This window comes from Harmonia axyridis, chromosome 2, assembly GCF_914767665.1.
Source record: "Harmonia axyridis chromosome 2, icHarAxyr1.1, whole genome shotgun sequence".
In the NCBI taxonomy this organism is placed as follows: Eukaryota; Metazoa; Arthropoda; class Insecta; order Coleoptera; family Coccinellidae; genus Harmonia; species Harmonia axyridis.
This window is the reverse complement of record NC_059502.1, coordinates 5,941,732-5,956,338: the sequence shown is the minus strand read 5'-3', so window position 1 is coordinate 5,956,338 and position 14,607 is coordinate 5,941,732. Positions and strand designations below refer to the sequence as shown.

General features: G+C 31.3%; 5 protein-coding genes across 6 annotated transcripts; 2 read left to right on the top strand and 3 right to left on the bottom strand.

Annotated features, from left to right (window-relative positions):
• Nucleotides 1–980: 980 nt before the first annotated feature.
• Nucleotides 981–4,455, bottom strand: LOC123673631 (abl interactor 2). The gene is made up of 3 exons (XM_045608216.1): nt 3,319–4,455; nt 2,261–2,523; nt 981–1,580 (listed from the first exon to the last, which is right to left on the bottom strand). The coding sequence occupies exons 1-3, from the start codon at nt 4,180–4,182 to the stop codon at nt 1,268–1,270; spliced, it is 1,440 nt and encodes a 479-aa protein (XP_045464172.1). The 5' UTR covers nt 4,183–4,455; the 3' UTR covers nt 981–1,267.
• A 106-nt stretch (nt 4,456–4,561) lies between these two features.
• Nucleotides 4,562–5,708, top strand: LOC123673633 (18S rRNA aminocarboxypropyltransferase). Its single transcript, XM_045608218.1, has 3 exons — nt 4,562–4,757; nt 4,836–5,375; nt 5,429–5,708. The coding sequence occupies exons 1-3, from the start codon at nt 4,682–4,684 to the stop codon at nt 5,479–5,481; spliced, it is 669 nt and encodes a 222-aa protein (XP_045464174.1). The 5' UTR covers nt 4,562–4,681; the 3' UTR covers nt 5,482–5,708.
• Nucleotides 5,400–7,504, bottom strand: LOC123673630 (60S ribosomal export protein NMD3). Its single transcript, XM_045608215.1, has one exon. The coding sequence runs from the start codon at nt 7,400–7,402 to the stop codon at nt 5,876–5,878; it is 1,527 nt and encodes a 508-aa protein (XP_045464171.1). The 5' UTR covers nt 7,403–7,504; the 3' UTR covers nt 5,400–5,875.
• Nucleotides 7,505–7,744: 240 nt separating this feature from the next.
• LOC123673634 (vesicle transport protein GOT1B) lies at nt 7,745–8,828 on the top strand. 2 transcript variants are annotated; one of them, XM_045608220.1, is made up of 5 exons: nt 7,745–8,049; nt 8,100–8,191; nt 8,245–8,423; nt 8,476–8,557; nt 8,618–8,828. In XM_045608220.1, exons 1-5 carry the CDS (start codon nt 8,025–8,027, stop codon nt 8,624–8,626), a joined length of 387 nt encoding a protein of 128 aa, XP_045464176.1. In that variant the 5' UTR covers nt 7,745–8,024; the 3' UTR covers nt 8,627–8,828. The 2 variants fall into 2 exon arrangements, with proteins under 2 accessions (XP_045464176.1, XP_045464175.1); XM_045608219.1 differs by having other exon boundaries at nt 7,747–8,049; nt 8,611–8,828.
• Nucleotides 8,829–9,554: 726 nt separating this feature from the next.
• Nucleotides 9,555–14,522, bottom strand: LOC123673629 (apoptotic protease-activating factor 1-like). The gene has a single exon (XM_045608214.1). It carries the CDS (start codon nt 14,300–14,302, stop codon nt 10,382–10,384), a length of 3,921 nt encoding a protein of 1,306 aa, XP_045464170.1. The 5' UTR covers nt 14,303–14,522; the 3' UTR covers nt 9,555–10,381.
• Between the last annotated feature and the right edge of the window lie 85 nt (nt 14,523–14,607).

Below are 14,607 nucleotides of genomic sequence, written 5' to 3'. Positions count from 1 at the left end.
CCAGCAAAATGGTAACACAAAGGGGGAATGTACCTAAATCATCTGTAAGTGCCATGTTCCATATGTTTTTATTTTAGGTCTTCATTGTAATATTCATTTCAGAAACAACAAAGTGAATCTTCCCCTGTTGGACCATGGCTTCTAGCTCTCTTCATTTTTGTAGTTTGTGGATCTGCTGTTTTCCAGATAATTCAATCCATCAGGATGGCTTGAGCAATGTTTTATCGTAAGATTAAATTTCGCTCAGTCAGTCATAATTTTATATCAAATCTGGGATTTTAAATTTGTTATTCATTAATATTTTATTGAAAATATGTTTACGATTTTATTTAAATGTAAAATAATTATATTCTAAAAACTGCATTTACTTCAAGCACAAAAATAATGACAAAGTACTGTTAGAAACCATTCCATATGTAACTATTTCTTCTTTATTGATGAATTAAAGGTGACTTAATTTAAAAGCTTTCATTTTTAATATAATTATATGAGATGGCATTTGAAATTGTTTTGCAACAAATCCTGGAAACTGAACGGAAGTAGGTTACTATTGGCTTTTACTTTACAGTTAGTAGAAAGTATTATTTTGCAAAGCAATTAGTTTTGTGAGCAATAACTCAAGAATTCTCCCTAATTTATTTTTAATTGACATAATCATACTGAGTCAGACGAAAAATATGTAAGTGATGGTAGTTTTTCTTCTAATTCTCCTCAGTAGCAAAATATTTGCACAAATTAGGATAACAAGTCATTTTTTTTTATTGTCTGACCAAAAAAATAAGATTTTTTCTACAATTGAACTAAGAGACATATTATTATGAGATAAATTTTGAACGTTTTATTGATTTTAGTATTAATAATACATTCGAATAGAATTAAAAAAAGTGAAAATTTCGGAGGTAATTAAAACTTTATTAATCAAGAAAGATTCAAAACCTTTGCTGTTGAAAATTAAGGAAAACTTGAAAGAAACACCAAAATGAAATTTCATCAATGTTTATTAAATGTAGTGCAATAAATTTCATTTTCCTTACATAATTCCAATAGAATAATTAAAAATCTCATACTAAAATCTTCAATAAATATAATAAAGCTGAATATACATTTTCTATCATTTAAACTTATTTATAATATTTTCAAAGTCCCTAATACGTATTCGAAGAAGCACTTAAAATGTCTCATAACATACAGTAGTATAAATATGACGTCAACAAGCCTCCTCCCTGTACAACAAATAACCGTCATGTAATCATGGAATGTTTCACACTCAAACGCAGGGCTCCACATAATTTCCAGGGAACAGACCCGTGATACCATCCATGACTCCCTCCCACCAACCGTCGTCATTTTTCTTCAAAACATAGATTACAGCACTCTCTTGAAAACTGAGTTCGTCATCTTTATCTGCATAGTAGTCGTAGATTGCGATCACTTTTTCAATGTAATTCTTTGGTACCCAACCCGGAAGATCATCTTCGTCTGGAACAATTGGCATCACTGTAGAGGTTCGTGGCCTCCCGAAAGAGGCGTGTTCATCTTCTGGTGGGGGTGGAGGTGGTAGAGGTGGAGATTGGCTGTCCCTGAAAAGATAATAATAATAAATCGACTTTATTCAACAAATGTACATACATTTGCCTCAAAAAGGCGAAGATTAGCTAAAGCTACTCTTAATAGTTATTTATAATACAAGTGCAGAAGGCATTGATATTCTTCCACGAGTTCAAAATTCAAAAACGAGCCACGAAGTGGCGAGTTTTGGAATGAACGAGTGGTAGAATGAGTCTTCTGTACGAGTATTATACATTATTTTCTCTAATTCATTGCATTTTCATTGAAATTAATGAAATATTTCCATAAATATAATTTAGTGATTTTTGCATTGAAAAATGTTGGTTGGCAGAACTGATTTCTTTAAGGCAATTTGATGAATTGACAGATAAAGCCGTAGCGGAAAGTTCGGAGTGCCAACATAGAATAATAAAATATAACCATGAAAACTGTGCGTTTCTGATATATTCTCGCACGATTTTGTTCTACAAGATGTGGAAGAATGAACGGAATAACCACAGAATTAGAGAAACACTTAACCTTTTCAGTTTACAAGATAAAAAAAAAAAACAAAATAAAACAAAAATAACATTTTACAATTTCAATGATATTGGCTGTCCCTGAAAAGATAATGGTTTGAAATGCATTTTGCAAAAGAAAATGTCCAAATCTAAGACCAAAGAGTTGATGTGAATGGTAAAAATCAAATTACCTTGAGAGACGTTGTCCGTGAGCATGCGACAACGTATGCATCCCCAGACTTCCAGCAGGGACAGGTGCATGTTGCTGCATCATCATCGGATGATGCTGATTCTTGTTCGGCAGGATGATTTCTTGATTCACCAATGGAGACGGTGGAGGTGGCATGCTCATATGACGGTCATCGATGTACCCAGCACTGACAGGTGGTGGGGGAGGAGGAGTTTGTGGATGCATATTCTGCTGCTGCATGTTCATAGGCATAACCATGCCAACCTAAAAAATGAGCCACATTCACAAACTTTGTTCAATAAAAAGAAACTGATCTCCTATTTTAAGAATTTGGATATAAATAATATAGTAAAACAAGGCAGTTCGAATTATGCGCCATCTAGAGAGGAGTAGCAATACTATCCACAAATGTATCCCTAAAAAACGACCTCTTTTGGTTATTATATGAACTACCTGAGAAGGAACGGGAAAGATTGAAGCAGGTTTGATTCAGTATGGCTTTTTAGTCTCGGGCCTAACCAGTAAAAACACATTTTTTTCCAAATTCACGAAACTCGTTTTTATCCATTTTTCAAACAACAACAAATGTTGCATCACTAAAACTTCAATATCTCGATCTGAACTCTCGTGGTCTGGTACTAAAGAGAAAAAGGCTTGCTTTGTATTAGACATTTTGAATAATTTCGCTATTCCTTCCTAGATGTCGCTGATAAACGATCCAATCAAATTTTGACGGCATTGTCCTACTATAATCTTTATTCAATGATTCTATCTAAATAAAAACAGTGACAATTTTACACAATGGTTTTCCATTTCCTCAAAACATAAAAAAACAGCTTATTAAGTTAGAATGAATCTCTTGTGATTTAGGAGGCTTAAAGCAAAAAATCCGATTAAAGAGCTCCATAAAATCTCAATTTTTTGCTGAGTTAAAGAAGCTTCTCATTCATAACTTACTTGATTTCAATCATTCAATTCTTTTTAAATTTTTATCACTCAAAAACTTTACCAATCTCAACTCTAGAATCTCGCATGAAAAGCTATTCTAGAAAAAATTACCTGTGGAGGTGATGTCACCTGCTGATTAGAAGAAGTAAGTGGCAGTGTACTGTAACCAGGACCTCTTTCTCTCCTGGGATGTCCCATAGGATAATTTGGGGCATAGTGGCTTGGCACCTGAGGTGGGGCTACTGCAGGAGGTGTTCTATAATCCCTACTATTTTTAGTTAATGTACCAGTTATTGAAGCTTTACTAGGTGCACGGGAAACTTGTGGTGGAGTTGGTGGCTTGGTAGTTGGGGCTGGTCCAACAGAATTACCAACCATCGAATTTAGGGATTGAATGCTTCCTTGGCTTGATCCTCTCAGTTTTTGTTTAGGTGTACCATTATTTCTAATTCCATGTCCGATATCGTCATAAATAGTATAATCAATTGGTTTTCTCACATATTTAATCGGTTTTTCAGGATTGGCAGGAGCAATGATTTTATATTGTCTATTAGTCGATTTATTAGCCGTTAATACACCAATTTCTCTACGAGCAACTTTTTCCCTGTGTATCATAACAGTCTGCGAAATGTGATTCATTTGACTCTCCATCTCAGCTAACTGGGATGTTTGCAAATCCAATAATTGAAGAAAGTTATAAGCAAGTGTATTAATTTGATATGCCACACTGGCCAGAGATTGAGTAGTGTAATTTTTGGTTTCCTCGAGAGCCGTCCTTTTATGTTCAGACTGAAAATAATTAGCTTCACAATACTCGGCTACTCGTTCTAAATTTGTGTGATTTTCGGTTAGGCTATTACGTCCCTCAGGGATTTCCTGACGAAGTAAAGTAGCTAGATCCGCCATTGTATCACAATCACTAACAACACCTGATTCACTACCTGGACTTCCGTGCTGATGAAATGCAAAGTTCATAATAACTGGCAAAGAAACAAAATATATTCAATTGTCAGTTTTCCATATTTATATCAGTAAAAAATATAAAGGGACTCCACCCGAAATCCAGTAAAAATATTCCTTCAAAATCAGATATCCGAAGTGTACAGAACTTTTTTGGGACAGTTCTTTGATTGACAGCTGTCAATAAAAAATTTTTTTTTATGAAATTGACATTTTTAATACAGCACAAAAATTAAATGAAAAGATAGTAGCTTTATAATTTTCTTCATTCTTTTCACATATTAAATTCAACTGATGAAATTAAAATATATTATATGACCTTGCCAAAAAATTATATATAATATTCTGTGTTAACATCTAAATCTGTGATCGTAAACCTAACCAAAATACAAAGAACAAAATATTTATTTTCAACCAAAGTATCTACACTGCATAAAGTTTAATAAGATTATCTTAGCTTGGTAGAATAATATCACTCCTTATTCATTATTTTGTGATTAGATTGCGAAACATAATGGAAAATCTTTCGAATGATGTTGAAAAGTTAAATTTGAGTAGTTCATCTGATGAAGAGTCTTCAGAAGAGGAAGGTAAATATTAAAGTGACTAATGTTTTTTGGGAATAAACTTACTTGAATTTGTATAAATAAAACATTTTATTTTACTAGAGATGGCCGAATTCCCTGTGGCAATGTGGGATTTCAATCAGTGTGACCCAAAGAAGTGTTCAGGAAGAAAATTAGAACGCATGAAATTAATAAAATCTTTGAAAATTAAGCAAAAATTTCACGGAGTAGTTTTGACACCACTAGGATCTAAATGTGTTAGTCCTGCTGATAAGGAAATAGTTTCAAATAAAGGTGTTTGTGTTGTGGATTGTTCATGGGCCAAAATAGATGAAACGCCAATTGCAAGTCTAAAAACAACCTGTGGTCGATTGTTGCCATTCTTGATTGCAGCAAATCCTATAAATTATGGAAAACCATGCCAATTGAGTTGTGTAGAGGCTTTAGCTGCAACAATGTACATTGTTGGATTCAAAAGTAATGCAAGGTTTTATCTTAATAAATTTTCTTGGGGACATTCCTTCTTAGAACTAAATGAGGAACTTTTGGACAAATATTCGGAGTGTGCAAATAGTGAAGAGGTTATAGCAGCTCAAAATCAATACTTAGAGGATATCAAAAAAAGCCAACAACAACGTAGAGGTAAGAAACAAAAAACAAATAATATTTAAAATACTAATGTTTTATTTTTTAAGATATGCCAGACTTTCCTCCTTCAGAAAGTGAATCATCTGATGAAGAAGACTGAATATGAATGAAAAAAAAACTCGAATCATGAGAAATCAATGGATCAAAAAATATCAGATTGGAAATGCATGATTGGTAGATCACTAAGAAAATTGGATTACCATGTTGCAACATTGACTTCTTTACTTTAATGAAAGAAAAAATTTTTATAGAATACCTGAAATCCCATAAAATAAACATTTTATGCAATACTTTGAGAAAATGATAAATATAATAATTTTTGTTTGATATCTTTTTTCAATGGATTTAACATACATTTTTTATCATGATTAAACTTTTTGTTCATATTATAACATCAATAACGGTAATTCAAGAAAATCAAAAATAAAACATTTATGTCTACCTTAAATAACATAATATCTTCTGTTATACACAATTAAATTCAACCCAAAATTTTAGTTTTCCATTTCATCATCAGCCATTTCAACGTCATCAATGGTCATTTCATCTAACATCTCTTCTAAAGTCACGTATGGAGCACTTTCATCTATAACATCATTCTTATCTACAGGAATTGTTTTTGTTTTGTCCTTGAAAATATTGATGTTTTTCCTCAAGTTAGGATCTTCATCCAAATCGTCCAAAAATTCATAATAGTCGTCTTCCAAATTGAGACCCTGATCAGGATCAGCCATGTGTTGGAGCTTCCAAGTTCTGTTTCTTCGTCTTGTGGAATGATCATAGTGTTTCTTCACCAATATTACATCAGGAACTTCGCTATTATCAATTTTTTGAAAGATTGGATTATTAACATTACTATTTGCCAGGTCATATCCAAGCACAGTATCACCAACTTTCAAAATATGTCCTAAGTGTGTTTTTACATGGATTGAATTGTCAGATATACCCAATTCACTCTCTTTAACAATCCAACAATCGGCTAAGACATGTTTTTTAGAGAATGCTTTCGGATCTGGGTAAAATGATCGATCCTTATCCATCACAGGCTCAATATTCAAAACATAATATTTAATAAGTTGCTTTGGAGAAAAGATACTTTCAAATTGATTCCTCCAATATTCATTAGCAGTTATTGTGGCCATTCTACAAGAACTTGGATCAATCAAATGGATTGAATTAGAGACTTTAGACACTAAGCAAACTGGAGAAGTATAACTCATTTGACTTTTCATTTTCTTCGGCAAACAAACAACGTTATCCCTAGCTACTGGTACAATTTCAATTAAATAAGTGAACTTATAATTGTATAAGTTACTGTGAATATCATGGGAAATCAATTTTTTGGAGTGGCTGTACTTAACAGGAAGTACAGTTTTAACAAAATCGAGAAACTTCCTTGCATGAGCTTCTGTAGAGAAGAAAAAATCATACCCATCATTATGAGTTTTCATTCCAGTGATGTTGGAGTGAGCTTTATGTTTCAAAATCAATTGTTCAAGATAATATATGGTTTTTTTGTTTTCAGCTCTTTGTCTAACCTGAACAAGAGCTTTCCAAAAATTTTTAGCCTCTACTCGATGACAATCATCACACATTTTATGATTAACAGTATATTCTACAACAAAGGCCTGTTCCATGACAAGTCCTGAATCTAAGGTTTTATGTACGGTCAATTTAATTTTAATTCTTCTGGAATGTGGTTCGGTCCAAAGAAATGAAGCATCTACTAATTTAACCTTATCCAAACCTCTGAGTTTTTTCAAACACAAAGATAAAAGTTCTCTCGATTCTTGAGCTGCAGAGATCCATGCTGTAGTAGTTTGTAGATACCTTTCGCAGCCTCTACAAAAAAAGATGACCACTTGCTTTGGAATATCCTCTGTTATATCAACACGTGCACGAAGGCAAGAAATACACATATTGGAAGGATTGGGATCTATTTGCACACCGCAATCACAACATAATATTTTGTTAGGCTCTCTTTGAAGTACCGAAGGCACCATGAAATTATCACAATCCATTTTGTATTAAATTAGAAGACACACAATGTTCACCAAATAAAAAATGACAATTTTTATCAGATATATAACCTCACCAAATCTCAATGAAGATGATAAACTGACAAAAACGTCAGATATCCGAAATCACTGAATACTGTGTATTGTGCAAGGAATAAAGTATTTTCTTTTTTATTCTCTTATCCCATTTTCTCAATTTATTTTGTTGTTTAATTCTCATATCATTGACAAAACTTTTGTTTTACAGTTCATAATAAGCACGTACTTTCAAAGTTTATTGTTGATCATTCAACAATCGTAAAGATCCCCAATAAAAAAATTTCGTTGACCATACAACAATCTGTGAATTAAGGTATATTCCGTGTTCAACGTCACTCTAATTTATTGAGGAAAAATGATAAAAGATAAAATCCTGAAAAAATAATAATAAACAGAAATGGAGGGGAGATGATCATGTCGTATATTGAAATTTCTTTAAGCATAATTTAAATAATTTGACTAATTGATTAAAAAGGGTTACAATTTCTTGAGCAGACTAGCTACTTCAATATTGTATGACGTGGTTAAGTACATAGGTTTTAAACGACTGCTAAGAGAAATTGTAAATTATTGTAATAAATCAAACATGTTTGAAGTATCAGATGCTCAAAGTAAGTTCACTTTGAAAACGTAATCCCTACCTACTTTCTGTTTCTTTTAGAGTTTGGAGTAGGCTTAGCAGGGTTTGGGATTTCTTTCATTTTTGTAGGAATTCTTCTATTTTTTGATAGAAGCCTCTTAGCTTTGGGAAACGTAAGAAAACTTTTCTTTGAAATTCCTTAATAAATAGGTCATTAATATTTTAGTTTTTATTCATTGCTGGATTAACATGTGTCATTGGACCTCAGAGGACCCTTAGATTTTTTTTCCAACGTCATAAAATCAAAGGAGCTCTATCTTTTTTTGCTGGAGTAACTCTTATCTTGATGCGATGGGCATTCATTGGAATGATTTTGGAAATTTATGGATTTTTCCTTTTATTTAGGTAATAACATATCATCCAGCAATTCAATTGCTCATGAAACTCAATTTTTTAGCGGATTTTTCCCAGTAGCAATAAACTTCTTACGTAGAGTACCTATACTAGGAACATTTCTGAATTTACCTGGATTGAGTATGGTGAGTGTATTAGATTTTATTCTGAACGAATAGGAGTTCAAAATGAATTTCAGATTTTAGATAAATTAGCAGGAGATGCAGGAAGAACAAGAGTATGAAGTAATACCAATATGATTATGGATTGAAAAAATATTTGTGAAGTATATAATAGGAAGAAATATTGTCGGAGGTATTTTCTGGTGTAAGCTGAACCGTTCAATGACTTGGAAAGAATAATTAGAACCAATTTTTCACTGTTAATAATTTTTATTTCATTAAAGTATTAAATCCCTATTTTTTTTATGAATATTAATCATTTAACAGCTATCATTCATTTCCCATTACAGATATTCTTCTTAGTCTTTCAAAATTGTACAAAAAGTTAGTTATTTTTTCCTATAATATGGAATCAGACAAGAAAAAGCATTTTTTAACCACCACTGAAGAATTTAAAAAAATTACCTATTCAATATCCAAAGGTTTTCTCAGAATATATGAGAGCGCTGCATTCATTTGGAAGAAAAAATTCATATTTCATAAACTCAATACGGCACAATAATGAAATTGAAAACATTTAGTTACTGCTGAGATGTAATAGTTTAGGAGTTATGAGTATTTCAAATTCTTGCTATAATTGAGAGGAGAATACATACTTTGAAACAAATCAAGCGTTTGAAGAAATTCAAAGCATATCGAACATAATAAAGTGATTGCTCCAAATTTCCGATGGAATTATAGAATTCTCTCCGAAATTGTTGCCATCAATATTCAATACTTTTGATATCAGGATTGGTATCAGCGCTCTTCAGACATGAATTTGGATCCGTAATAATGAATATTACATATCGAATTCAGAATGTTACTAACAAACTTAAAATTCAGGACATAATAGTTTACCAAAAGAAATATTTTTCATCGCCAAGTTCTATAACTGAAAGTTTTGCAGTAATAGAATTCTTATTTTGAAGCGAGAGAGAATTCAGTTTCAAGCAACTAAGGGTTTGAGATAAACAAATAATGAATAATTCTTCAAAATTTATAACGTATAAAATTACAATAAAATAATCATCTTAAATAATTCAAATATATCAAATTCAATACAATACAATTATAATTCAAATACAAAATGCAGATTTTCAAAATTGTTTAAAAATCTTGGACAATAGTCTTAAAATAGATATAAAATATAAGTCTCTATAATAATTTTGTCTGACTTGAACAGAACTGCTTCAGTTGACTGTCCTAGAGTTCATATTCAGAAAATATTGAACTTCTTACAATAGTTTTAAGTAGGTTTATCAATATTTCAGTTCAATGAACTTTATTAACTTCTAGTCTACAAAAATGGCATTTGAAGAAAATATATTTTTTTTATAGGTAATATGCAGTCAGCTCAAAGTTAAATAACAAATAATAGATTTAAAAATATGCATAAATTAAGATAAAATAATATCAATATTTGTTCATCATTCCAATCTCAGAAAAAAGTTCTGTATAGCACTCAAAACGAGTTAAAAATTACTCTTCAATATGATTATGAAATAGGCAGCATCAATTTCATTGAGCAATAATTCATAAAATTACTTATTCTTTTCACATAATCAAAAAAAGTGCAGGAATCAACATTAAATTCAAATAAACACTATTTGGCACCCATTTAAAAGAAAATCTGAGAATCATTTAAAAGTCGAAAAAAAAACATAAAGAAATAGTCATGATAAAAAGAACTGGATCAACTAATGAAATTCAACAGAAAACAAATCTAAAGATAAATTTTTAAATCACAATGAAACAACCAAATCACAATTTTCTCAAATAAAAACTATTTGATTATAATTATTACACTCATTTCAAACATTTTATCACATATATTCTACTCTCCTCATCTACCACAAGAAACGTTTCAAAGTTTTCAGAAACAGAAAAATGAACAGCACTGCTATACAAACTGACTGTTTGAAGTAAATTTGGTACTTCTTGATGAACAGCCTTTCTCTTCCAAAACCCTAAATCAAAGTTAACATCATTTTCGTTACTACACTCACTTAGGAAACTTTCCAAATTCCACCAAGACACTTCTCTTCCAACAATCACCAAGATTGGTAATTCACTTTTTGAGAACTGCATGAATTTTATTGAAAAATCCGAGGCATTCAAAATTCTGATGTTATTATTGTTCTTCTGTAGATTGAAAACCATTATTCTACCATCGTTACTCCCTAAAACCAACAATTCTCCGAAGTATGAGAAGGTACAACAGGTTGGTGTGAAGTCTTTAATACTTTTAGTATAGAATACTTCTTTTGTTGTATTCAAAAGTTGCAAATGATATGCTTGATATTGTTTCTCTTCGAATAGGATAGCCACCAAATTTTTCTTGCTGCAAAAATCTGCATAACACACTTTTCTGGATTTACTACCATCGCCATAATTCACTAATTTGTAATATTCCGATTTTTCATTGAGATTAATTATAAAAATACCTCCGGTTACATCTATACATAAGAGATGTTGGAAATCCATTGGGAACACTTGGAATATGACAAAATCCCATGAAAATCTCTTGATATGGCCTTCTTCTGAAAGAATATGAATATTCGTATCATTCATATCATTTAGGACAACTATTATAGCTCCATAATTAGAATTAAGAGAACTCTTTGAAATTTCATTATTTCGATGACCTGGAAACGACCCAGGTCCAATGCAGTGAAGATAACTCACGTTTTTATTCAATTTAATCAGTGTCCTACAACCATCTTGCAATTTATACTTGAATTCGATTATGGTTCCATCTTCTAAGGCCAAAATTATGATATTTCCACAAGGGGAAAACGTTATAAGAGATATTCTGCAAGGCATCTCTTTTTCATTTATTGTGTTGAATTCATATTGTATTCGGAGATCTTTGTGGTCCAATGCAAGAGCTAACCTAGGAACGTTATTTTTCCAAAAAGTTGTGACCAACTTTTGTTCATTTCTTGGTTGTTCGTAATGTTGTAACATAATACTGTACTGTTGCATGTTGTTATTATCAAATTTCATTGAAATCATGCTTGTGATGTTATCATCATCTTTCAGAATATCCATTGTCATTAACATTACTGCTTTTTCATGTTTCAACTGTTCTACCAGTTGTCCATTGGAAATATTGTACAAAAATACGTTTTTGTTTACACCAATAGCTAAATACTCATCTTTCGCGAAAGAAGAACATACTATATCCTCTTCATCCTCAAATAAAATATCTTTAGATTCGTAAGGTGATTCATACATAACAACAGATCTAGAACGAATAACGATTAAAGTATTTCTATCAGTGACATATAATCTATTTATGTCCTCTGTGTCAATGGAATCTGAATAATTCAATTTTCTGTCTTTATACTCGTATATCTCAATTTGTCCCTGACTGGTGTAGTAAATTTTAGAATTATCGTTGGAGAAATGTATATTTCTGGCAGGTATCCCAGTTTCGGTTTTGATACACAGTTTTTCTTTTGTAGGCACATTCCATATTATGACTTTACCATAATTTGTACTGGTGCACATAATCTTGACTTCATCATATCTGTTTGAGAAATTCGCAGATATTATGTACTCGCCATCTTTGTTGTACATAAATTCCTTGAAATTATGTTTCTTACCCGGACTGAATGCATCAAAATGTTCGTTTTGAACACACTTAGGTGATGAGGCAACATTCTGTATTCCATCCAAACTCATTCGTTGATTGAAAAATGGCCATACTTTCACAGTATGATCTTTTGATACTGAAAGGAAGCATGAATTATCATCAGCAACTTTTAAGTCGAAAACCAATTCTGTATGGCCTTGGAATCTGTCGGACTTCTTGTTGGTTTGCGAACAATACAAGAGAACGTCCCCATTATTAAGACCTATCAATATTTTAGGCACGTTATTGTAAAAACAATGAGCCAGAGAAGTTGCTACTTCCTCCATAGGAAATTCATAGGAACTTTTCAGTCGACCAGCTGATAATTTTGTTGTGAAGTATAACTTGTCTATTGAATTAGCCTTATTTCTATCCATCAATGTTTGAGCATCGTCTAATAAAGTAGGAAGAGCTAATTGAATAATATCTCTTTTCTCTAACTGTCTTAGTTCATTCTTATTATCTCTTATGAACTTCAAACATTTTTCCCATTTAAGTTTGAGATCTGCACTTCCACCTATTATTTGGTCTTTGTACATTTTGAGATCTTGTTCCATATTGATAACACCTACTTTTTTAATCTTGTGCTCAATAAATTTGAGATCGAGGAATTTCTTAAATCTATCAAACATTTCAGCATGCTTCAAATGATAACCCAAAAACAACAAAATATAGTTATCATCAGGTAGAGTGTGATATTCATATCTACTTTCATATGACTCGATTAGCTTTCTATGAAACTCTATTTTCCGGTCTTGGGTCTCATTTTTTAGATAATATAAAAATAAATCATGGATAACATAGATATAAATCTTTTTTCTATTATTGTAGAAAGAATTAATGAGAGACCTATCCTCAAAATGATCCATTATTTTCCAAACTTCTGTTGATTTTTTGTTCAAGAATACTTCAAGAACCTCTGTTGAAATATTTGCATCTTTTGGAAAAACTGCAAATTGATAATACAATTGTTTTACTTCCTCGGTATTGATAGTATCAATACACATTTTCAATGCTTTATAGAAATTTGTGTGAATTATACTGACATTATCATTACCAAGATCTTCTATTTCTCCTTTATCAATTTTTTCTTTGATATAATTCCATAATCCCTTATCTTCTAAGGCATGTTGTCTTTTACAACTCAGAAATACTCCTAAAAGTGATAATGTTGTAGGGTGTCCTTTACACAATTCATGGATTTCTTTTATATCATCCAAATACAAACTTAAATTTTCAATTGGAGTACTTAAATATTGACTGAATAATTTAATTGTTTCATTGAGAGTAAAACCCAAATTTATCTCTACAAAATCAGCATTTTTCACATTTTTAAAATATGTTATAATGATCAATTTGCATCCTATTCTTTGAAAGGTTTCTATTACTTCCAATGATCTAGCATTATCAAGAACTACCAGTGAATTTTTATATTCTTGTGTTGCAAATATTTTACCAATTTCTGTAATGAGTTCATCCAACTCATACAACTTTGTTTTTTTTGGATTAATCATTCGCAATAATCGAGTTAGAGGTTGTAAAATATTACTGCCATTTTCACATTCACCAACATTTATCCAGAAAAGTTTGCTGCTAAAATGGTGATAAATAAGATCTATATCTCTCAGACATTCACATACCAAATAAGATTTGCCCTCCCCAATTCTACCGAAAACAACCAAACTATTATTCCACCTTATAGTCCCAAGCTTCTCTTTAATCTTCTTCTCCTGTGATATTCTTGAAATATAGGTGTTAACATTGATTTTAGGAAATCCGCCCCTCTGATGAATGCTATCAACTAAACTTTGCTTGCTTTCTTCCAACTCATTTTCAAATTCATTTCCATACAAAGATTTTAAAATATTGAAGCTCTCCCTTATTTCTTTAACAGTTTTCTTTGTTTTCAGAGTCATAAATATTGAATCAATCTTGTTGCCATCCGTTTTCCAAATTTTCTTATATTCTTTCTCACTAATTATATCTTTCGAAATTAAATGGTTAACCACATCGTCGTGATCTACTATATTTTTTAATTTTTCGATAAGAGAAGTGTTCTCCAGAATTTGTTTATAAAGGGTAGAAGTCATTATTGTGTAGATACAAATTTGAATTTATAATCAGAATCTTCTTTATCACTAAATAGTCAAATAGTCCATTGTGGAACAGGAAATTAAAAAATTAACGAAAATCGAACACTTGCACAAACAAACAATTACTCCATTAGGAACAGAGATGTTATCTCTGATTAGGAAACAAAAAACAGGTATATACAGGAATATAAACAAAGGTGAGAATGAGAACATAGAACCAGTGAAAAAAATGTCTGGATTAATCATCATTTCAAAAATTCAAATATTCTGTGGTAAGTGAAGTAAACAAAATACATAATAAT

Bases quoted from the DNA above. Each gene is read 5' to 3' on its own strand.
- LOC123673631 (XM_045608216.1), bottom strand. From the start codon at position 4,182: ATGAACTTTGCATTTCATCAGCACGGAAGTCCAGGTAGTGAATCAGGT. The intron at 2,524-3,318 runs GTAATTTTTTCT...CTCATTTTTTAG, and splicing joins AGGTGACATCACCTCCACAG to GTTGGCATGGTTATGCCTAT. The intron at 1,581-2,260 runs GTAATTTGATTT...TTATCTTTTCAG, and splicing joins CACGGACAACGTCTCTCAAG to GGACAGCCAATCTCCACCTC.
- LOC123673633 (XM_045608218.1), top strand. From the start codon at position 4,682: ATGGAAAATCTTTCGAATGATGTTGAAAAGTTAAATTTGAGTAGTTCA. The intron at 4,758-4,835 runs GTAAATATTAAA...TTATTTTACTAG, and splicing joins AGAGTCTTCAGAAGAGGAAG to AGATGGCCGAATTCCCTGTG. The intron at 5,376-5,428 runs GTAAGAAACAAA...TTATTTTTTAAG, and splicing joins AAGCCAACAACAACGTAGAG to ATATGCCAGACTTTCCTCCT.
- LOC123673630 (XM_045608215.1), bottom strand. From the start codon at position 7,402: ATGGATTGTGATAATTTCATGGTGCCTTCGGTACTTCAAAGAGAGCCT.
- LOC123673634 (XM_045608219.1), top strand. From the start codon at position 8,025: ATGTTTGAAGTATCAGATGCTCAAA. The intron at 8,050-8,099 runs GTAAGTTCACTT...TGTTTCTTTTAG, and splicing joins TGAAGTATCAGATGCTCAAA to AGTTTGGAGTAGGCTTAGCA. The intron at 8,558-8,610 runs GTGAGTGTATTA...AATGAATTTCAG, and splicing joins ATTTACCTGGATTGAGTATG to ATTTTAGATAAATTAGCAGG.
- LOC123673629 (XM_045608214.1), bottom strand. From the start codon at position 14,302: ATGACTTCTACCCTTTATAAACAAATTCTGGAGAACACTTCTCTTATC.